This window comes from Colletotrichum navitas (assembly GCF_030913465.1).
Source record: "Colletotrichum navitas strain CBS 125086 chromosome Unknown LY79scaffold_84, whole genome shotgun sequence".
Lineage (NCBI taxonomy): Eukaryota > Fungi > Ascomycota > Sordariomycetes > Glomerellales > Glomerellaceae > Colletotrichum > Colletotrichum navitas.
In genome coordinates this window covers 89,644-111,409 of record NW_026850630.1, presented here as the reverse complement: position 1 = coordinate 111,409, position 21,766 = coordinate 89,644, and the positions used below count along the sequence as shown (strand labels likewise).

The 21,766-nt window shown below is 50.4% G+C and overlaps 4 protein-coding genes across 4 annotated transcripts; 1 reads left to right on the top strand and 3 right to left on the bottom strand.

Moving 5' to 3' along the window:
- The first annotated feature begins 2,511 nt into the window (after positions 1-2,511).
- LY79DRAFT_640717 (heterokaryon incompatibility protein) lies at positions 2,512-4,539 on the top strand. Its single transcript, XM_060562341.1, has one exon. The coding sequence runs from the start codon at positions 2,567-2,569 to the stop codon at positions 4,487-4,489; it is 1,923 nt and encodes a 640-aa protein (XP_060409446.1). The 5' UTR covers positions 2,512-2,566; the 3' UTR covers positions 4,490-4,539.
- Positions 4,539-6,068, bottom strand: LY79DRAFT_567587 (uncharacterized protein). Its single transcript, XM_060558904.1, has one exon. The coding sequence runs from the start codon at positions 5,948-5,950 to the stop codon at positions 4,586-4,588; it is 1,365 nt and encodes a 454-aa protein (XP_060409445.1). The 5' UTR covers positions 5,951-6,068; the 3' UTR covers positions 4,539-4,585.
- A 182-nt stretch (positions 6,069-6,250) lies between these two features.
- LY79DRAFT_567585 (amino acid permease) lies at positions 6,251-8,464 on the bottom strand. The gene is made up of 3 exons (XM_060558903.1): positions 7,998-8,464; positions 7,081-7,931; positions 6,251-7,014 (listed from the first exon to the last, which is right to left on the bottom strand). Exons 1-3 carry the CDS (start codon positions 8,187-8,189, stop codon positions 6,372-6,374), a joined length of 1,686 nt encoding a protein of 561 aa, XP_060409444.1. The 5' UTR covers positions 8,190-8,464; the 3' UTR covers positions 6,251-6,371.
- A 2,867-nt stretch (positions 8,465-11,331) lies between these two features.
- LY79DRAFT_662547 (uncharacterized protein) lies at positions 11,332-15,989 on the bottom strand. Its single transcript, XM_060562816.1, has 4 exons — positions 15,809-15,989; positions 15,385-15,418; positions 15,052-15,110; positions 11,332-13,832 (listed from the first exon to the last, which is right to left on the bottom strand). Exons 1-4 carry the CDS (start codon positions 15,867-15,869, stop codon positions 11,824-11,826), a joined length of 2,163 nt encoding a protein of 720 aa, XP_060409443.1. The 5' UTR covers positions 15,870-15,989; the 3' UTR covers positions 11,332-11,823.
- Between the last annotated feature and the right edge of the window lie 5,777 nt (positions 15,990-21,766).

Genomic DNA, 21,766 nt, shown 5'->3' with positions numbered 1-21,766 from the left:
AAGAGAGGCTTCATGGAGCTGTCGGTCGACGACGATCAAGGAGAGCTTCTTGGTGTGGGTGTGAGGTGAGGATCGAAGCAAACAGGCAGTCGGAAGCGAGGGAAGATTAGACTAGTCAAAGATTGGCAAAGACCCGTTCAGAGACAGGGGGGGGACGAGGGATTTTTGGGCAAAGAATAAGCGGCTGGTCATCAGAATGTGACGAGTGTCCCTTTGCCAAGAGGAAGGTTTAGACGCATTTGACAGGCTGGGAATCCAGATGGCGCGGGACTTGCTTCTCCCTTGGCTCCGGAGACAGGCCAAGAAGTCAGACACGAAAGAGGGGGTGCAGACTCCCGTTCGACGGAGGGCAATAAGAAAGGTTGGTCATCGCGCCGCCGGCGCCGCAAACACACCAAGAGCTTCGGATGCCAGGTCAGGGGAGCACACGTGTGGCGGCTGCGTAGTATCACAACCTCGCCAAATCTTTCCCCGTCATTGCCGCGCCGCGAGATCCTGCCTCTGATTCATCATATCTGAGGGGAGCGCAGTTCCCGCCTCGGTCGAGTGAGTGTGTGTTTCCGACCTCGTGTGCGGCCTCTCGTCGGCGGCCGTTGGGCGGACGTGAGCTCCTGTTTCTCTCCCGCGTCGTTTTCCCGTGGGCGCGCGCTTTGACACAAGGGGCAAGATTCTATGTTGCAGAACGGGTGAGTTGTGTAGCAGTCGGTCTCTTGGCTGTAAGCCATGTGCTGTGTTGTGTTTATGCGTGAAAATCTTTCTGTTTATAACATATGACGCTATCCTAAGGCCACTTTGGCGATTAAATAACGGAGTCGACAAGACAGTTTCTAACATGCACAGCCTGGCCAAGAGCTTCGCGAGGTCTGCACTTCCAACCTTGTGTTGTTTGGCGTTTACCCCGATGACGAGATCCATCACGGCAAGTCGGAGGCCCCCCCCCCCCCCGGTGATAGAGGCCTCCTTTCATACCGACCAAGCTCGCGCAGACAGACATCGCGACCAGCAGCCAAGCTTTTAGTTACCCCGTGGTTCCATTGGACCGAAGCCTGGCCCTACAAATTTTCCTTTTTCAACGGTTCTGCAGAAGCTGTCAATTCAATGCTTCTCCTTGCTCGGAAACTTTTGCACCCGATGCATGTATAACCCCGGAGAGTGGCTGGCAAGTATTATTAGCGCGGAACGGCCATTAAGTGCCTTTTTGGTGCCCCCTCCCCTCCCCAACGGGAACGTTGAGGGCTCCTCTGCTTGCGTCTACACGGAAGACTGACCGCCTCTTTTAGCGGATCGTATTTGCTTATGTCGTAATATATGTGCATTAGCTATTACGGTTCCGCTTTTTGTCATCACTGCTTTCTGGTTCCTTTTAGCTGCGTAGATGGAGAAAACTTGAAAAAGATACGGTGAGAGGCCAGCAGAGATGCTTGGGCCTTGGCCAAAGGGCAAGCAGGTTGTCGATAACCACCGCTGCATGTACGGGGGAATCGTCCGTCAAGAGGTTCATTACAAGTCCGTTTTGCACTGCAATTCTGCTGTGTTTCTTCAATTCGAAGTCGAGGCAAACATGTCGCATTCGAAAGTTGGACATGCCCCGTTGCCAATATGGATTGATTGACTGTGTCTCTCATCGCTTGAACGGCGCCTTTGTCTTTCAGGTACCTAGCCTTCGCGCGACTCGTGCAACGTACTTGGATGCAACGTGTTAGTAGGGCATGGTATCTACCCCAGATCAAAACATATGTCTCAATGCAAAGAAAGTAGCCATACACTAGAGCCTCTGCAATGCCATCGATCCTCTAGCAGCGAAAGTATATAGCAAAACAGGGTACGGCTGATACCACGAGACGAGTTGCGAAGAAGTTGATGAACCACGGGAACCTATCGCCGGACTATCAACCATAACCGGACCCGAGAAACAGCTCCGGTGCACGGCTGCCAAGCACACTAATTGACGGCTTTCCAATTGCTAGGGAGCTTTTAGGAGCCTAGCCAAGCCGCATAGGCCATTTGTTCGTTTTCCAATTTTCGTTGAGCAGCTTTTGAATCTTCCTAGTAACGTCGTCGTCTTGCGATCCTATGAAGATGCGTCTGATGTGCTCTAGCAGAATGTAGTTGCCCCCTCTGACTATTGAGCATGGAGGAATAATACACGTACAAACGGAATAACGAAATGATTTTCAGTCTTTGAAACCACTGCGTTAGTAGGCATAATATACCGCCGTCTGTACAAATCAGCAAAGATGCGCACTATCTGGTTGTAAACAGTCATGCGACAAAACTGTTTTGCGAATGCGTTATCGATTGAGTCTGACTTTCTAACATGAACTCGAGGGTTATTAAAAAGAGCCTTTGGGCACCTTGGTGGACTGTTCTGATCTGTGTTGACGATTTCGACCCGATGCACACAGTTGCCCTTGGCATAAGCGGCTGACTCGCATCTCATTGGTTTAGGCTTGGTCGAGCATGTAACGTTGGCGCGGTGGGAAAATCCAACGAGCTCCTCAGCTGACGATTGCCAACGTGCCTTCGTAGTCATCTCGGTGGCCTGTAGCCGATCCCACCCAACGATATGCCATTATGCACAGCTTGCAGCCGCCTGGATCTCGGCGATCTCTTGGACGAAGACGACGAACTCCAAGACATGGTCCTCCACGACTCCGTTGCCATACTCAAGGAGGGCACCTCATCTTGCGACCTGTGCCGACTCTTATACAACTCTATCACGGACAAACTCAAGGGCGAAGGAGTTAGTATCGACGAGTCGGCCTGGAGCGACCCCGATTCACGGGTCATCCTACGCGGGATCCAATACCAGGATGAGGATTACTTGCCTTGCGGTCTAATCTGGGTCAAAGTTCGTTGCGCCAGCCTCGGCCATAGGGCTTACTCTTATTTCGGTCTTTATCCCGAAGAGGGAACACCAGGATTGGAGGGCGTGGTCATCGGGAGACCCATCAAGCCCCCAGGAGAGCAGATCGGTCTTGTGAGCGACTGGGTCAAGTCTTGCGATAGGAACCACAAGGGCTGCCATTCAGATCCTTGCCCGCTGCCCACGAGGGTCGTTGACGTCGGCCTCGACGGACATCGAGAGCCACGTCTGGTTGTCACCGGTGGAGCGGCCGGTCGCTACACGACTTTGAGTCACTGCTGGGGTTCGCACCCGGTAATCCGCACAACGAGCAGAACGATCGAAGACCATCTCAGGGCGCTGCCGCTGGAAACGTTGCCCAAAACCTTCCGAGATGCGGTTCTTATCACGAGGTCACTCGGCATCCAGTACATCTGGATCGACTCGCTCTGCATCGTCCAAGACTCGACTGAAGATTGGGAACTGGAGAGCGTCAAGATGGGCACGATCTATGCGTCTTCCTACCTGACGATCGCAGCTTCGGCTTCCAAAGACTCGACCGGCGGCTGCTTCATGCCTCGCAATACGTCTATAGACGTCAAGGTCAGGTTCACTGTGCGCAATTCGGGCGATCCACGACCGACCTCGGTCTTTGTCCGGCCTCGCCCGCGAGATTTCAGTCACCTTCCGATGAGCGCCCTCCATGTTCGTGCCTGGGTAACACAGGAACGTCTTCTGTCAGCGCGGATGATCCACTACGATGCGGATCAACTGCTGTGGGAATGCCGGGAATCGCGTCTAACAGAGGACGGAGTTCCTGTTGGTGCCTTTAGCGTTGCACGAAACGTGGAGTGGGACGAGCGTCTTCATTTCTCATACCCCTTTTCTCAAAGCCGCTCCAGACCCAACTTTGTCTGGGACTGGTATGACATGGTGTCAGCTTACAGCAGCAGAGGCATCACGAAGTCTCATGACAGGCTACCCGCCCTCTCTGGCCTCGCAAAAGCCATGGAAGAATGCACGGGACAGAAGTACGTGGCGGGCCTGTGGAAATTCCACCTGGGTTACGGCTTGCTGTGGCGCCGGAGCGAACAGTGGCTACGCAAGCCCGGGGATGGCTATCGTGCCCCAAGTTGGAGCTGGGCTTCTTTGGAGGGCCGTGTCTTTATGCCAGAAATTGCGACCATGGTGCCCTACGGGAACGAGATGGAGATCATGATTGACATTGTCGATGTCCACACGACGCCCCTCGGTCTAGACCCACGAGGGATGCTACGGTCTGGATACATAAAGCTCAAAGGGAAGCTGAAGGTTGCCGATTCGCGTGTCGACCCCGCGACCCCCGGCCACAAGTGGTTTGCAAAATATCAAAACGGACTGGCCGTCGACTTTCTCAATTATAACGACGAGATGGTCGGCGTGGCATATTTCGACGAAGAATATCACAGCGGCAAAGAAGAGCGGCCTCTACACTACCTACAGGTGGCACGGAGACTGATGGAGCCGAGTCGCTGGCATGGATTGCTTCTGGAGCCAACAGACGAGAAGAATCAGTTCCGTCGCGTTGGATTTTGTCGCACCGAGGAATTTCCAAGCAGGGACTGGTTCGCAAATGCCGATGAGGAGACAATCATGATAGTCTGATCTGAGTAGTGAGTGACAAGATCAACATGTGTAGCTGGGACACGAGCTTTTTTTTTTTTATCAAGACTCCAACAGTCGATAATCTCCAACCAGGATTCAAGTACCGTGTGTACCGCTTGTGACTGCATAGATGGCCGTTCCAAACTCGTCCAGGTCCTCTAGCCATGCATCTATCCTACTCCGCCTTTTGTTGAGTCCGTCTTCGCCCAGGTCTTCTGGCACAGGCCACAGTTCGTCTATGCGCAGGCCTCCATCCGGCCACTCTGCTAGACGAAGGTCGTACTCGTTTTGCCAGTCCTGGCGGTCTCGAGATTCCCACAGAGACTTACTTGCCGGTGCGAGCAACCCACGCAGCTCGGTGGCGAGGTGCGTCGGGAGTCCATCGTGAGAAAGCAAGGCACTGTCAAAGAGACACATTGTGAAGAGAGTCCTCCGTTTTGCCTCGGCTACTACCCAAGACTCCCATGTGGGACGGGTCCCCTCTTGTTCAGCCACACAGACCAGACCTTTCCTTGCGGCTGCGCATGCCAGCTCCTGTGTGTTCATCATGGCTTGCGGTAGAAATGGGCAGTGTTCTTGTCCGAGTCGAAAAAATAGCACCAGGGAGTAGATCAAATGTGCTTGAAAAGTTGCGAGCAGAGCCATGTCATCCGCCATCGGGTGTCGGTCGAAGAGTTTCGTCATCTCGTGTTGCAGAATTTCAGCTGAAGCCTTGAGACCCCTCGTGGCCGACTCGTTGCATACTTGCTGCAGGACAGAAACGCATGTCGAAAGGGGGATGCTCGATTGTAGGCTCACTTGAGACCAGTGAACAAAGGGCGGGACTTTGCGGCCCCGAATAGTGGAGTTGGCGTATGACTTCAGAATCCTGTGAATGAATGCTGATATGAGAGGGGTGTAGTTTTTCGTCTGCTGGCCTGGCAAAGGGACGAAACTGTTCAACCATCGGTTGGCGATGTCGTCGGCGTTGATGGGGCATGTCAGCTCAACACAGGCGAAATCTAGCTCACCTGCTCGACGGGGACTCGACGCTGCTGGAATGTCGCTTTTGGCAGCTGATTGTCCCTGTCGATGCACAGGAGCTTGACATGTACCCGGCGTCGAAGCGTCTTCTACTGTTGCTGTTTCTGGTCCCTCGGGGTTTAAAGGAAACTGGAGTGCCTCGGAGAAGCCCAGTCTGTGAAAGGCGATCTGTTGAGCTGTTTGGGACGGGAAGTCTGCCCTTTCGGTTGCGATGCCCGTGGCCGCAGAGCCAAGTGCGACTTCGGACTCGGCTCCGTCGGAGATGCCGGCAGTGCCCGGTTTGGATGGAAGAGACGCCTGGCTTTGGACGTAGGCGCAAGCAAGGCCCCGTTTTTGACACCGGGAACATGCCCTTGCTTTCCGGTCGCACTTGATCTTGGAGGTGGCGCACTGCTGGCAGGCCTTTTGTCTAGAGGTCGAGTACCTTGTGGACCGCATAACTGAAGGCTGACATCAACGTTACGGAGAAATGATCCCTGAACCGGCGTTCAGAGCCGGTTGGGCGACCTGGAGCTGTGCCAAAAGAGGTGAAATTGCATCTGGAACGCGACTCAGCATCCGGCACAGGTTTCCCCGCAAATACTCAACAGGAGGCGGGGAAGTTGGGGTTTTACGTAATTTAGACAAATATCTCAAGGATCCATTGGAACCGCTGACGAGGGTGTGTCCAACACCAAAGCAATATGACTCTGGGCACTGATTGTTAGTTGGCTTGAGTGTGGGAGGTGAGTCACAGGAGCATGTCTTTTGGATGACGAGGCAGTTCGTTCAGGAAGCAGACTCAAGGTTAGGTTGAGTTGACAACAGTTGTCATTGTAACGGTAACAAAAGTAGGTATCATCTAATCACAAAAAGCCGTTTACCACATCTTCTCCCAGGTTCTCCGGAGAACCGACATCTGAGACAGTCTCTGCCTCTCCACCTCCTCGATGCCACCCTCCTCCCAGTGGCGGCATTCGGCGTCGACCTCGGCCTTCCCGCTGATGAGGTCGGCCTCCTTGGGCTGGACAAACTTGGTCTTCTTCAAGACCTTCCAGACGAGAAAAGTGAAGACGCCGAAGATGAGACCAAAGTAGGAGGTGATGAAGCCTCGCACGCTGAAGGGGTAGAAGTTGTCGAAGCCGACAAAGATGAGGGCGAGGATGCCGAGGAGCAGCGCCAGGGCGGGGAAGTAGGGGCTCCAGGGCGCGAGGTAAGGCAGCGTCTCGGGGGGGAAGTTCTGGGCGACGCGGGCGCGGTAGAAGCCCATGTAGGTGATGAGCATGAAGGTGTAGGTCATGATCAGGGCGGTCGTGGTCAGGTCGACGAACCAGAAGAACACCTCGACGGCGGAGTTGGACGAGACGAGGAAGGTGACGCAGGAGATGAGGGTGACGACGAGGACGCAGTAGATGGGGACGCCGGCGGACGTGCACTTGAGCAGGAACTTGGGGGCCTGGCCATCGCGAGCAAGACCGTAGAGAGTGCGGGACGTGGAGTAGAGGTAGGCGTTGCCGCAGGACCTTGTAGACTGTTAGCGTCCTTTGCGCGTTCTTATCTTTTTAGTCTTTCAACGGAGCGAAACTTACCATCCAGAAAGCAGGATGAAGGCGTTGATGATGTCGGGGAGGGCCTTGATGTGCAGGTTCTTGATGCCGATAACCCAGGGCGAAGCGCCGGCGCCGGGCTCGCCGTTCTCGATGGCGCCCAGCAGACCGGGGTCGCGCGAGCTGCAGATGATGCCGACGCAGAGGACGCCGACGACGTAGAAGCCGACGAGGCGGTAGAAGATGAGCTTGGCGACGCGGGGGATGGTGCGGCGGGGGTTCTGGATCTCGCCGGCGGCGAGGGCAATCATGTCGGGGCCGGCGATGGTGAAGGCGGCGTAGATGACGACCTTCCAGAATCCGAGGAAGCGTCCGGTCGAGCCGTCGGTGAAGTAGGCGTGGATGTGGTTACCGCCGCTCCAGTTGCGGAACCCGTACGCGTCTTTGGTCGGGTTCCCGCCGGACATGGTGATGAGGGTGATGAGGCACAGGCCGACGAGCAAGACGACCTTTGTCGAGGCCATGATGAACTCGGACTCTCCGTAGTACTTGACGGCGATCAGGTTGACGGCGACACACGAGACCATGGCGACGGCGATCCAGGCACTCGGGTTGATGTCCGCGTTCCAGTAGCTGATGACGGTGGCCACCGCGCTGTACTCTGTGCACACCAGCATGAGACCGGCAAAGAAATACGTCCATCCCATGGCAAAACCGAGAGCAGGGTCGACAAAGCGGGAGGCGAGTTCGAAGATGGTGCCGCGGATGGGCAGGTAGGCGCACATCTCGGCGACAGACAGGTTGAGGGGCCAGATGAAAAGGAGTCCCCAGAAGGTGTAGCCGAGGAGGAGCGAGAGGGGGCCGGCCTTGGAGAGGACACCGCCGATGCCAACCTTTACAACCGTCAGCTTCCCGGGCCGTTGCCAATTTCAAACCGAGCTCGGAAGAGAGGAACTCACCCAGAGACCGGTGCCGATGGAACCGCCAATGGCCATGAGCTGGACGTGACGGGGGCTGAGGCCGCGCTGGGTCTCGCCGTACTGCTGGGCGACGGCAGCGCCGTTGCCGGACATGACCTGGCCGAGCTTGTTGCTGTTGGTGCTGTCGGCACGGCTAAGGCCGACAGTCTTTTCTTCCGTCACGGATGCCATGATGACGACGTCGCGTTGCGGCTGTTTCGATCCGAGGGTCCGACTTGTACAGGAACGAATGTCGTCCGGGGCGAGGTTTTGGCTGAGCGAGGCCGGCAAGTATCGCTGAGATATCGCCGATCAGACCGGATGGGATACAAGACAAGGACAACTAACCAGGCCGGGTGAGCGAGGGACATGATCTGTTCTATATAGATGGGTTTGGATCATGTATAACCCCCCTCTGCCCGGTTCCCGACGGTACTACTACCTACTCTACTACCTTACCCTGCGGCCCCCGTCTTCCCCCCCCCTCCCCTGCCAGGTTTAGTTAAACGGGAGAACAGTTGGTAGGGGGGTATTCCAGCTTCGGGGGGGGGTATCCGTTGTGGGGCCAAAAAGTTCGGGGGGGGTAAAGTAGCTAGGGTTAGGGTTATCAGGCTTATTTAGGCTTAGCTTAGAGTGTGAGAAGTGCGAGAGCTTGAGCATATGCTGAGCATATGCTAAGTATATACTAATGGATATAGTGTCTACCTTCTATAAATATAGAGGACTTAGTTAGAAGACTTAGGTCTAAGTCTACTATAGTTATAGAGGCTAGTTACTATATTTAATAGGATATGCTAAGCATATGCTGAGTATATACTTTAAAATATAGTACTTACCTTCTATAACTATAGAGGACTTAGACCTAAGTCTTCTTACTAAGTCCTCTATATTTATAGAAGGTAGACACTATATTTATTAGTATATACTTAGCATATGCTTAGCATATGCTAAGTATCCTTTAGTTAGTTTTTTTTAATCCACACGGTGCTTAGGGCTTTACCCCCCCCTGAACTTCTGCCCCACTGGCCGGACACCCCCCCCCGAAGCTGCAATACCCCCCTACCAACTGTCTACCCTAGTTAAACTAGCATAGCAACCTTCATCTGACGTCTCCCGGTTCCTTGGAGACGCAAATCAGTAGCGTGCCACGACGCATGCGACTTACTCGGGGACAATGATAGACAAGATTGAATAACGGGACCCCCATTCCGCACTACCAGGAGCGCCCCGCAGAGATAAGCAGAGGGCCGGGGAACAACGGGCGACAGCTGTGGTTGACATGGTGGGCGCGCGGGGGTGGTAGGACAAACCCTGCCGGGGCAACGTCAGAGCCGAACAAGGCCAACGATAACGAAGACGAAGGGTTTTGCCTCGTCGCGGGTAACAAGGCGTCCCATCCAACAACGACTTTCCCGCGTTGCGTCGTCAAAGGGGTCCGCTGGCGATGCAAAGATGGATACCCGATTCCACAGACCGCACGAGGGGGGCCCCCTCTCCCCCTCCCCCGTCCGTTGACGCGATTGTGCGGCGGCGGGCAGGCTACTGTCCGAGAGAATCACCTCAAGCTTTGGGGTAATAGCAAAACGAAAGGCGAATGACTGCCGACGATAGCCACTGATCCGGAAGGGGGGAAAAAAAAGGACTCGGCGGGACACCGGAGACCAGGGTATCGATAAAATCCCCGGTGGACGTCGATTGGGCGGCTCACGCATCAAGCGTTGGCTGAGTGAGACTCTTTCGGCCGTGTCCTCCTCCCGGCTTGCCATCGAGCGTTATTACTCTCAGCTCTTGTTCTCTGTCGTGGACAGCCGGCCGGCAACAGGAGCGACAGCGCGCCATTTCGCTTCCGGCGTCTTGGCCATGGGTCAAGCAACATCCGACTTCGGGTCTGGTGATTGGCGAGAGCCTCGACTCTTTGAACACTGGCCGATAGACGTCACGATGGTGGTTGGTTGAGCAGGCAGCCCCCCTGAGAGGCGAAAACTTAAGGCTTAGTTCCGTCCCTTATTACTGCCGGCCATTGACCGCGGGCTTACCCCCCCTTTCCCCAGCGGCCATGCCGAGATGGTGCGTGCAGCCGCCTGTCTCTCCCTCTCTCTCTCTCTCTCTCTATCATTCCTAGAGACTGTGGCAACGACTTGGCAAGGGCATGGGCTGAGGGTGTGATTTGCGGTGACATCGCAGGAGAAGCTGCATAGTAGTAGAAAGCGAGTAGAACCCCGACCAGCCGGCCCAGCGCGGTCTGGCGGCGTCGTACCAAGCCTTGATGCGTGAGAAACGCAACGACAGCCCGCCTCGCTGGCTGCAGGGGTTCCTGGGTAGCGGGAGAGTAGTGGCTGGAGCACAGAGAGAGGGAGAGAGAGAGAGAGAGAGAACGGCCACACAGGGCATCGGAAGACGGTGGGGTTGGAGCGAGAGTTTCAGGCACTAACGGGCCCTGTCCTGTCATCTGGGGAGATGGCTATCACCGCGCGAGCCCTCTTTTTTTCCCTCCCTTTGTACGAGTTTTATTACGTACTTTTAGCTGCGGTAGATGGGGCGATGCGCCCCAAGATAGGATCCAGGCCGAGAGGGGCGCGCTCGGCCGGTCGAATCAGCGGGTTGGACGCAGAGATAAGTGACAGGCCGGAATGCCGTATGCGAAATATAGACACTGAGCCCCGAGAGCTAAAACAAAGCGTGTGCATGTTTTGCGTGGAGATGCCTCGATGAGGATCCGCGGGAATTACGTACGCGCCGTTTCTGCTCCAGCGGCTAAGAAGGATTCGACGGCAGCGTGTTCCAAGGCAGGGGGCACATGTCGACAGCGACTCAAAGATATTCGACTGCAAGCAAGGGAGCCCGAGTCTGCTTATATCTCCGTCTCGCGCCAAAGGGCGCGTTTTGACAAGCTACCTCGGCGCATGCATGGGACTACCCAGATCATACGAGATATCCTGCCGGTTCCTGGTATTCGATCCTTGATTTCAACACTGGAGAGCGTGGTTTGATGGGCGAGCCAGGCGCCAGGCGGGAAGACGAGCCCCGGTTCCAGGGTCTCGGTGCGCCGCCAACCAGATTGGGCGGTTGGTTGACCGGGAACGTGTCCCGGTCCTCTCCAGGGCGTGGACCGGCTCCGGTCCCGGCCGCCGAATGGGAACGGACGCCACGCAGTTCGATCGCGCGCGTCCCCCGGGTTGGGTCTGACGAATCCGTCGTAGTCACAGGATCCCCCCGCGGGCGTCTCGTGGACGCGGCCGAAAGGCAAACGAAATCGAATGTGGTAAAGGGGAAAAAAGAGCGAGAGGGAGATGCCCAGGGGGTCTCGAGATGCAGATCCCGCCCCCCCCCCCCCCCCATCGGCTCTACTGATGCAAAATAAATACTTCAGAGTTTCGTCTACTGCCGATTATCTAGCGTTGTTCCGCCTCCACCGTATGTACGGATATGCAATCACGACCTGTGTCTCCTAAGCAGATATGCCTCATCTCTCGAGTCCTCCGTCTCGGCGCATAATAATAGTTGCTTCCCAGCGTCACGTTGAAGGGGCGGCGTTCCCATGTTTTCTCTCCCTCCCTCTCTCTTCCGCACACACACACACACACACACTCTCTCCCTCTTCCCTTCCACCTTCTAATGGAAGGGTTGCCTGATTGCAGGGTATCATGGTAAGAAAAATAGCAACCTAGACTTCCGTCGCCGTGACCGTGACCGTGATGACGTCCTCGCTCTTCCCCTTGTTGCAGTCCACAGTCTCGACCACGGCCTCCGCCCCCTCCGCCCGCTGTCCCGGCGAGTCCGCCCGTCGCCGGCCGCCGCGCCGCCACCGCCCCTTCAACCAACGCCGTCAGCTCTTGCTCCCGTTCACCATCGTCTTGGGCGTCCCGCCCGCCACGCCGCGGGGCGTGCGGTCGCCGCCGCCGCCGCCCCGCGTGCCGCTGGTCGGGATGTAAAAGTCGTAGCGGCCGGGGAAGAGGATGATGTTGGCCAGCCGCAGCAGCTCCGTCTCCGCCTCCGTCTTGGTCCTGTTCCTGACGCCCTCGTCGTCCTCGCCGTCGACGTCCATGGCGTCCGCGTGCTTGGGCGGCGGCGCGCCGGCCGGCTCGACGTCGTACGGCGCGAGGCCCATGGCGCGCAGCCCGTCGACGCCGCCGTACTCCTCGACCTCTCGCGCGCCGGGACGGTCCTGGTGCGACGCCTCGCTGCCCAGCCCGCCGAGGGTGTCGAAGTCCGGCCCCGGCTGGCCGGTCTGGAACGCTTTCCTCTGGCGGGCGAGGAACAGCGCGTTCGTCTGCGTCAGAGGACACACGGGCGTGTACGTCAGCAGAGACAGCTCGTTCGACTCGTTCTGCAACGCCTGCGGGACGCCGAGCCTGGTGCCGCCCGTGATGATGGAGTAGGCCTGGTCGCAGTGCCAGATGACGTAGTCGCCCGCCTGGAGGCTGGGCAGAGAGACCAGGCTCCGGCGCAGGTGCAGGTGCGGGTGCCAGCGCTCGGTGAGGCGCTGGGCGTGGCCCGGCACGGCGCCGTGGATGATGGTGTCGGGCTCCGGGTCGAGCGCCCAGTTGGACGCGTCCAAGTACGCGGCCCACTGGTCCGCCTTGCCGCCGTCCGGCTGCTCCGGCGGCCCGCGCTTGGGCGAGAAGAAGGGCCGCAGGAGGAAGTAGGCGGCCACCAGCTTGGGCGACGGCAGCACGCGCACCATGCCCTGCTCGACCTTTGTGAGGGCCAGGATGCCCTGGAACATGCGGAACACGCTGCAGGCGCCCTCGCCGTTGTACAGGTCGGTCGTGGCGCCGACCCGGCCGGCCGGGTCCCACGGGTCGTAGGACTCCCAGTCGCCGCGGAACACGGCCTCGTAGGTGCCGCCGCGGCCGTAGCCGTCGGGCTCCCACCGTTCGAGGCTGCCGCTGTCGATCTGGGCGATGACGGTCGACGACGCGGTGGCGCTGAGCGAGTCGGCGGCCGAGTTGCCGCTCTGCTGGCCCACGGCGCCGAGCTTGTCGTTGTGGATGCGCAGGCGGTCGGCGTAGCTCACGGGGGCGCGGGTGATGTGCAGGTCGTCGGTCGACTCCCAGAAGGACATGGCGAACTTTTGTGCGCGCAGCATGTTGGGGTGCGCGCGCGCGCGCACCTGGACGGGCGTCCAGAAGAGGTCGATGCAGGTCGGGTCGTGCAGCGCCGGCGGCTTGAACTCGCGGTTCTTGTCGAGGTACTCGTGCGTCTCTTGGACCCAGCTCCGCGCGTCGTCGGGCGAGACGACGCCGCGGATGACGGCGACGCCGTAGCGCCGCAGCCTGTGCGCGAAGGCCTCGACGCGGACGGGGTCGTTGATGTCGGTGAAGTTGATGGACGGGATGAGCTCGGAGCCGCGGTCCTGGATGTCGGCGATCTCGGTCCGGAGGGCGTCGAGCAAGCGGCGCCACGACGCCTCGACGGCGGCCTCGTGGCCGGCGATGAGCCGCTTCTTGACGCCGGCGAAGCGCGACGGCAGCGGGATGGGCTCGGCCCCGTAAAACGAGACGACGGGGGGCTCCATGCTCTTGGGGAAGACCTTGCGGCTTGCGGCGGCGGCGGCCACTGCAGCAGCAGTCGAAGTCGACGATCGGGTCGTGGCAGCCGTGGTGGCCGCGGTCGAGAGGGGAGGAGTGAGGAGGGCTGAGGTAGGGGAGACGGACGTGGCCCGGGACACGGCGGTGGACGACGGCGGGGTCGTCTTAAGAACTCTGGATGAAGTTCTGCGTCCTCCTCCTCCTCCTCCTCCTCCTCCTCCTCCACCACCACCTCCTCCAACACCACCACTTATACTCCCACCGCTGCCACCACTGCTGCTGCTGCTGCTGCTGCTGCTAGACCCTGTACGCGTACCTGACCCGAGGCCCCTGCGACTCTTCCTCCCCAAGCCCGACGTGGGGGATTTGACAGACGGAGTAGCGGCAGCCGGTGTCGAGGCGCTCGAACTCGCCCTGCTACTGGCTGGCCCGGTCAGGATCACTGTGTTCCCGGAATCTCCAACTGTCCCAACCCCAACTCCAACCGGCCCTCCCCCTCCTCCTCCACCACTAACATCCCCGTCTCCTCCTCCTTTTCCGCCCTCCCCATTTGCGGGGGGCGCCTCAGTGGGGCCAGAGGCCAAGCGGGCCAAGATCATCCGAGCTGTCGGCGTCTCGAGATCAAGGGGGGGGGGGGTGGATTACGTATGCTCAGTAGTGTGTGTGTGTGTGTGTGTGTGTGAGCAGTGTCAGTGTTAGAATTGCTGGTCAAGTGGTGCTCGGCCGACTTGCGTTATCGTGCTGTGTCGGATGGACCGTCGAATTCGGGCTGACGGAGGATGCACCTTTTTGTTATTTGCTGACTGGTCGATCCATTCGTGACCCCAGACCCGAGGGAGGGGGGGACGCGAGCAATGCGCGAGCCTGGCTAGTCTCTGGTGATGCTCTTCTTATACCTCCCGGGATGTCTCGTGATGGCGTGGACGCAACCACCGAACCCGGCAAGGCTACCGACGTGACGGTATCCCCAAATGATTGGAAAAAGCCGGTTCTGCCAGCACGAAGAACCAGAACCACGGACGAAGAGCGGGCGGGCGGGCGTTGCGACGGCGCAGGAACACAGGGGCGGGTCTAGCCCGGTCCTCGTCGGGATCTTCCTTTGACGGCGGAAAATGTCCGAATCGAGTGAGGAATGGCACCTCGTGACCCTTCCCAAAGGGGTAGAGAGATGGTGACGGACGAAGAGTGCCGAGACGAGCTGGTGGCTTCTTTCCGTAGCGTGTTGTTGCACTCGTCTCGTTCTGTTGTTATCACCAAGAAGGGAATGTTGTCCGTCAAGGAGTGTGTGTATGTATGTGTGCGTGTGTGTGTGTGTGTGTGTATGCGCGGCGGCGTATGTGCTGAGCTCTGCAAATTCCCTGAGAAACCTTTCCAAATCAAAACAACTCGGCCCGGTGTGCATACTCTGGGGGCATCACGACGCCTTTATCATGGAGGCATGGCCCGCAGCAAGACCCAAACGGTGCCCGGGGTAGCCATAGAAAGACGCACACCCACACGCGCATATCTACAAACATACATACATGTTCCGCACACGAGACATAGCCAACAGCCTGGGCCGGCCGTCCGGCCGTACATGGGCCTGGATGTTTGGCACGAGATAGTTTAGACTGCTGCTCGCTGCATCGTGCCCCTCCCCCCCTCGTGGATGAAATCAGGATAGCACGGGAGGGGGGTGCCGCGGACGAGACGAGCAGATCGAGTGGTTCTGGCCCCCGTCACCACCTCCTTCTGCGCTGCTGCCCGCCGGGCCGCCCATCCGCGCCGCGGCTAATATGCGCATTATCGTCCTGCGCGCGGACTGGTCAGAGACCGGGGTTCGTTCCTTGGAGTCTTCGGCCAGAGAGGCCGCTTACTCCGGGCCTCTCCACCCTTTGTCACCCTGTCCCCCTGTCCAATCAAGACGATGCCATCTCATTCCCACAAACATCGTTCGATGAACCGTGGATCGAACGCCTCTCGTGGATGCAGAGGACCAGACGGGCCCGCCCCCATGCCATATCTCCGTGGCCGCTGTGACATGGGTGTGGGGGAACCTGGGCGAGACGTGGGGAAAACCACCCGGCGGCTTTCGCTTCTTCTCTCTGGAGGCATTTCTCCCCCTTCTTCATCTCCACTGGTTAATTGTCGGGAGGCTCTCCGAGTCCGTAGCTGCACTGCATGATATGTAAAGTGTATGACCAGGTGCTGCTCATACGAACGTAAACCCTGTCTTTCGGCGTGCATCGCGCCGCAGTACCAAGAGGGACTGGGACGCCCTCGCTTAGGCCCGGATCATACCTTTGAGAGAGAGAGAGAGGAAAGGTTGTGTGCAAGATAGCAAAGTACGTAACGGGTTCATCAGTGTGTGTGTATGTGTGTGACGCAGGTTTACTTCCCAGCGTCTTTAAGCAATCAACACGTCCTCGGTCTTGTCGACAAGCCTGGACGGGCTTCGCTTCGCCTCTGACACGGGGGATATCTAAACAAGAACCCCTCGGAGAACCAACCCACCTATCGAAGCACGGATGATCCGCAACGTAGCAGTGGTCGCCGGATCAAGCACGCTTGATGTTGGTGGAGGAGCCCATGGGTCACGTGACCCACCTCCACCTCCTTCTCGGCCAGCCTCTGCCTACTGTAGGCAGCCCACTACTAGTTAGCTTTACATCACAGTTATTGCTAATATAACAGTATTACCTCACTTTGCTGCTCCTATAGGTTATAAGGCCTAGGTTAATACTAATTAATTTTCTTTATAATTAATTAATTAGCTGCCTTTGCCTTTTCTTTTTTGCTTTTTTAATAGTCTATAGTAATATCTATAAAACGTTATAGTTACTGCCTATATTACTATTAACTGCCTATCTACTATAGTTATGTTGCCTTATAATAATAATAAGTAATAAACTTAAAACGTTGCTTTTACTTTACTTTTACCTTTACTTATATCCTCTCTTACTTAGACGTCTAATAATAAGTAGTAATTTATATAATAATTTAGATATACCCCTTATCCTATAAAGGAAATATATAAAGTTTAATATATTATTAGGCTACCTATAGTCTAAGGGAGACTCTTATCTATATTACATTATCCTCTTTTATATAAGTAATTAACTACTATTATAGCTAATAAGGTTAACTACTAAATAGTTATATAGTTTATCCCTAAGCTAAAGGGGGAGTTAAACTAGTTATAATAGTAAGTCCTAGTTAATATATTACTTTATACTACTAAAGTTAAAAAATATATTAACTATAAAGTCCTTTAACTAGTAATTAATACTAATAAGTATAAGAATTAGGAGAATAAATATAATACTACCTATAGTATTATTATTAGCACTTATAACCTTATAATTATTAAGCTCCTTAATATAGGATAAGTTAATAATAGTAACCTATATACTCTTATAAAAATACTTAAGAAGTTTATCCTTAAGGTATCTAAAGATGCTATTACTGCCTTTATTAATAAGTTTAGCAAGGGTAGTACCTAAGACTATAAAACCCTTTATAATACCCTTATAAGGGTTTAATACCTCTAAAGCTATATTACTAGCCTCTATAGTAAAAACTTTAACTACTATTAGGCTATTCTTATACTTAACTACTTTAAGGTGTAACTACTAGATACCTATAAGCACTACACTAATAATAATAAGACACCTACCTAGGTAAAGGTTATTAAGACTATTTATACTTTTGCCTAGGATAAGGAATAGAAAATAGGACTTATTATATACTATAAAAACACTACTAATTTAATAGTAACCTCTTCTAGTGCTAACTAGGGCACTACTTTTACTAAAAACGTTGCCTATAGTAGTTTTTACCCTTATTATAAAAAAAACTACTCTACTATAAAGTGCTAGACTACTTACCTAGAGCTAGTTCTTACTAATTATCCTTATTATAATACCCTTCTTGCCTATATAACTAAGTATATCTATAATAAGGATTATAAAGAAGGATTATCTAACTTATTATTAACCTCTATTTTTATTAAGAGAGCCTTAGGTGCTCTTAGTAGCTTCTTTATTACTAGCTTAGCTATAAAGCCTAGCTATATAGTATATATAGCTATTAATAATAAAGTTATTACTACCTCTAATATTATACTAGATTTAGGCTACTTTAACCCTATATTTAACTTATTAACCTACTTTATATTCTATATAGTTTATAGTAACCTTTAACCCTTTACTATAGTAAACAGTAATTAGGTGTATCTAGAGGGCAGTAGTACTATTTTCTTCTAGACAAAGGATCTAGTTAACCTAACTTAGACTATTAACTAGACTATTAAAGATATTAAGTATAGCCCTCTTAGCCTAGCTAACCTTCTTAGCCTAGGTAAGTTATATAAAGTAGGCATTAAATATAACTATACTACTACTTGTATTATTAACACTAAATCTAAGGCCTATTTAGCTACTATTAAATAGATCTTAGACGTCTATATCCTTTATATAACTAATAGCCTAACTATACCTATAGTAACTACCCTTAGATTAGCTATAGTTAAAAGTAAGTGCTAACTAACCCTTAAGATAATATATTACTAACTTATTTATGCTTATTTATTATAGGTTATTAAGGCCTACTATTAAGTAAGTATATAATTTATATAGATAGAGATTAATAACTTTTACTATAAAGCCTACTACTTAGCTAAATCTATAGAGCTTATTAGCTATAATACTCTATTACCTTTTACCCTTGTAAGTAAAAAAATCTATCTAGACCTTATTAAGGTTAAACCTTTTTTAAACTTAGTATATAATATACTTTTTATTTTCTTAACTATTATAGTAGTTATTACTAGCTTACTCTATTAAAAACCTATTACTATAAGGTTATTCTTAATACTATTAAGAAGTTTAGTGCTATATTTACTAATATAATAGGTCTCTTAATTAAAGGTTAGATATATAATAATATACCTAAGCTTAAGAAAGTGCTTTATAACCCTTTCTTTAAAGGTACTTAACTTTACTTAACTACTACCTATACTTTATTAATAAATAGTGTAATTAAATATACTAGCTACACCCTTATAGAGGCTACCTATACTCTACTTATTAATAATAGCTTACTAGAGGATCTCTAGGACTATACACTTAATACTATAGTGTAGATCTTTAACCTTCTACTATAGTTAACTAAAGGTAAAATAAGCCTTTATAAGATTATTACCTATAAGCTTAACCTTACTATTAACTAAGAACCTCCTTAAATTAAATACCTTTACACCTTTAGTTATATTATATATATACATAAGAAAGGTAGTAAGTGCTCCCTTTGTTCTATAAAAATAGAACCCTACGTAATAAAAGGTTACCTTATTAGCTATAGCTCTTTATATAGTTATATTTACTATATCTATATCCCTAATTAGAAGTAAGTTATCTATTACTATAACATTTATTTTTATAAAAGGAAAAAGAAGACTATTCTTTACCCTATTGCTAACATAAATATCCTAGTAAATACTAACTATAATATACTCTTTAATAAGCCTAACCTCTAGATTTAGTTTCCTAGCTAAGTCCCTAATTCTTATCTACTAGTTGCTAAGACTCTATAAAACTAGTAGGCTAACTAAACTAATAGTAGCACTATTAATAGTAAGTGTATTAATAATACTACCTATATAACTTTACCCCTAGAGGATACTACTATACTTACCTTATTACTTACTAATAAATAGCCTATAAATAAATAACTAGATAAATAAGATAATACCTCTACTAATAATAAGTTTTATAAGGTTATTTAATAGGAGGCTAACTACCTTTCTCTTATTATAAAGGAAGATAAGCTAGACCTTATTATTAAGGCCTTTACTACTATATTTACTACTAAGTATATTACTACTAGTTATTTATATTATACTAGTGTAGTAAAGCTACCTAGTTACTATTATAAGATAGTAGGTATCTAAAACTATAAGAAGAAGGTATATCTTTTAGCTAATATTTAAGTATACTAAGATAGTTAAGGTTACTTTATTAGCACCTTTATAGTAGCTATATTATTAAAGGTACTACCTACTAGTTATAATATACTTACTACCTTTAAGAAGGTAAAGAAAGGCCTACACTAGTACTATTAGAAATAGGCCTATAATACTAAGATCTAGTAGTTTAATAATAAGGAGGTGTATACCTTTGTTAACCCCTTAACTAGAGCTAAAGTGCTACTAGGTAAATAGGTATTTAATATTAAAACTAACGTAAATAATAAAATTATACACTTTAAGGCCTAATAAGTAGTCTATAGTAACTTTAAGTAAGGTAATTAGTTATTACAAGAGGTATATATAGCTATAACTACTACTACTACTATTTACCTCTTTTTTACTATTATTACTCTTTATAGATTAAAGTATAAGATATATAACTTTAATACTATCTTTTTTACTGCCCTTATTCTTACTAGTACTAACGTCTATATTAAATAACCTACTAGTTATACTACTATTAATAACAAGGTCTAGTTGCTCTAAAAGGCCCTCTATAGTCTATATAAGTTACTACTATAGTAGTTTATACTTATTAAAGGTAAAATAAAGAAGATTAGCTTTTAGCTAGTTAAGGGGAGATCTACCTCTTCTATAACAAGGACCTTAATACCTACGCCTTAATATATATTAATAATAATATAGTAGCTATACCTACTACTAAGATAACTAAGAAGGTATATAATATACTTACTAAGGTCTACTTACTAAAGGACCTTAGTAAAGCCTCTTAGTTTCTTAGCTTTTAGATCTAGTGTTTATTACTAATAAGATTTATATTAATTAATATAAGTATACTAAGGGTATACTTTATTACTTTAGTTATACTAACCTCTAGCTAGTTAAGACCTTATTACTTACTAACTAGGACCTTCTTGTTACTTAGAGCAAGGATAACTACACTAAAGCTAACTAATAGCTCTATATTAAATAGACTAGCTACCTTAACTAGTTAGCTACTAGTATATACCTAGATATTACTTTTGTAGTTAGTAAGCTTTCTTAGGCTAATACTAGCCTATTACCTACTTATTAGGCAGCTATTAAGTACTTTTTTTACTACCTTAAAGGTACTACTTATTATAGTATCTTATTTAGTAGACTTAACCCCTCTACTAACGTTAGCCTCTATACTATAGTAAATACTTCTTTTACTAATAATTACCTATTATAGGTATCTATAGGTAGTTATATTATCTACTTTACTAGCTTACTAGTAGCCTAGAAGTCTAAGTAATAGACCTTTATTACTTTAAGCTTTACTAAGGTAAAGTTTATTAACTTTACGCTAGTAGTAATTACTATAAAGTAGATTTATTACTATACTAAATAACTCCTTAGCTAACTACTAAATACTCTAACTATCCTCTTTACTAACAGTACTAACATAATAGTTAACATTATAAATCCCCTTAATAAAGTATAAACTTAAAGTATTAATGTCTAATATAAATAGATAATCTAAGAGGTTTACACCTATAAGAATATTACCCTTTAACTTATTTATAACACTAAGATAGCTACTAATAGCCTTATAAAGGCACTAGCCCTAAATAAACATAAGGATTTTATTAGACTACTAGGTATAGTAGATAAATTAGATTAATAGGTTATATAGGTATATAGATAGACTATATAGATAATAGGTTATATAGATTACATAGGCTTATTAGTGTATAAATAAATTATTACTAGACTAATAAGTAAATTACTAGCCTTTTACTAAAGTTATTATATACTTTAAAAACTCCTTAGATTTAGAGGATTTAAGGTTAGGTAGTTATTTGCCACTATTGTTATAATATACAGAAGTAGGCTAGCAGAGCCTAAGGGGGAGTGTTAGTAGAGGAGCCTATAGGTCACATAACCTACCTCTACCTCCTTCTCAGCCAGCCTCTGCCCACTGCAGGCAGCCCACTACTAGTTAGCTTCACATTACAGTTATTGCCAATACAACGGTATTGCCTCACTTTGCTGCTCCCACACTTGACGGCGGTAGCGTGAAGCAGCAGAATGTGACCACGGCGGAAGGCGGCTTGCTGCGGTTCGCTCGACACAGGGGGGCGGGTGTAAAAGTAAGCTGCTGCTGCTGCTGTTCGACACAAGCGGAATCGAGATTTGCTTTTCTTGCCTCCCGGCTTCGATGCCGGCGTTTCGCCCCGCGCTCATGCACGCGGAACTGGTCGTGGCTAGCTAGCTGGCTTCTATACGAACACCCACCACCCCTATGT

What these genes read in the sequence shown, in the direction of transcription:
- LY79DRAFT_640717 (XM_060562341.1), top strand. Translation starts at nt 2,567, where the DNA reads ATGCCATTATGCACAGCTTGCAGCCGCCTGGATCTCGGCGATCTCTTG.
- LY79DRAFT_567587 (XM_060558904.1), bottom strand. Translation starts at nt 5,950, where the DNA reads ATGCGGTCCACAAGGTACTCGACCTCTAGACAAAAGGCCTGCCAGCAG.
- LY79DRAFT_567585 (XM_060558903.1), bottom strand. Translation starts at nt 8,189, where the DNA reads ATGGCATCCGTGACGGAAGAAAAGACTGTCGGCCTTAGCCGTGCCGAC. An exon ending in CCATCGGCACCGGTCTCTGG is followed by an intron (nt 7,932 to 7,997) that starts GTGAGTTCCTCT and finishes ACGGTTGTAAAG; the next exon opens with GTTGGCATCGGCGGTGTCCT. An exon ending in TTCATCCTGCTTTCTGGATG is followed by an intron (nt 7,015 to 7,080) that starts GTAAGTTTCGCT and finishes ACAGTCTACAAG; the next exon opens with GTCCTGCGGCAACGCCTACC.
- LY79DRAFT_662547 (XM_060562816.1), bottom strand. Translation starts at nt 15,869, where the DNA reads ATGAACCCGTTACGTACTTTGCTATCTTGCACACAACCTTTCCTCTCT. An exon ending in CCTCTCTCTCTCTCTCAAAG is followed by an intron (nt 15,419 to 15,808) that starts GTATGATCCGGG and finishes TTGATTGGACAG; the next exon opens with GGGGACAGGGTGACAAAGGG. An exon ending in AAAGGGTGGAGAGGCCCGGA is followed by an intron (nt 15,111 to 15,384) that starts GTAAGCGGCCTC and finishes CCAAACATCCAG; the next exon opens with GCCCATGTACGGCCGGACGG.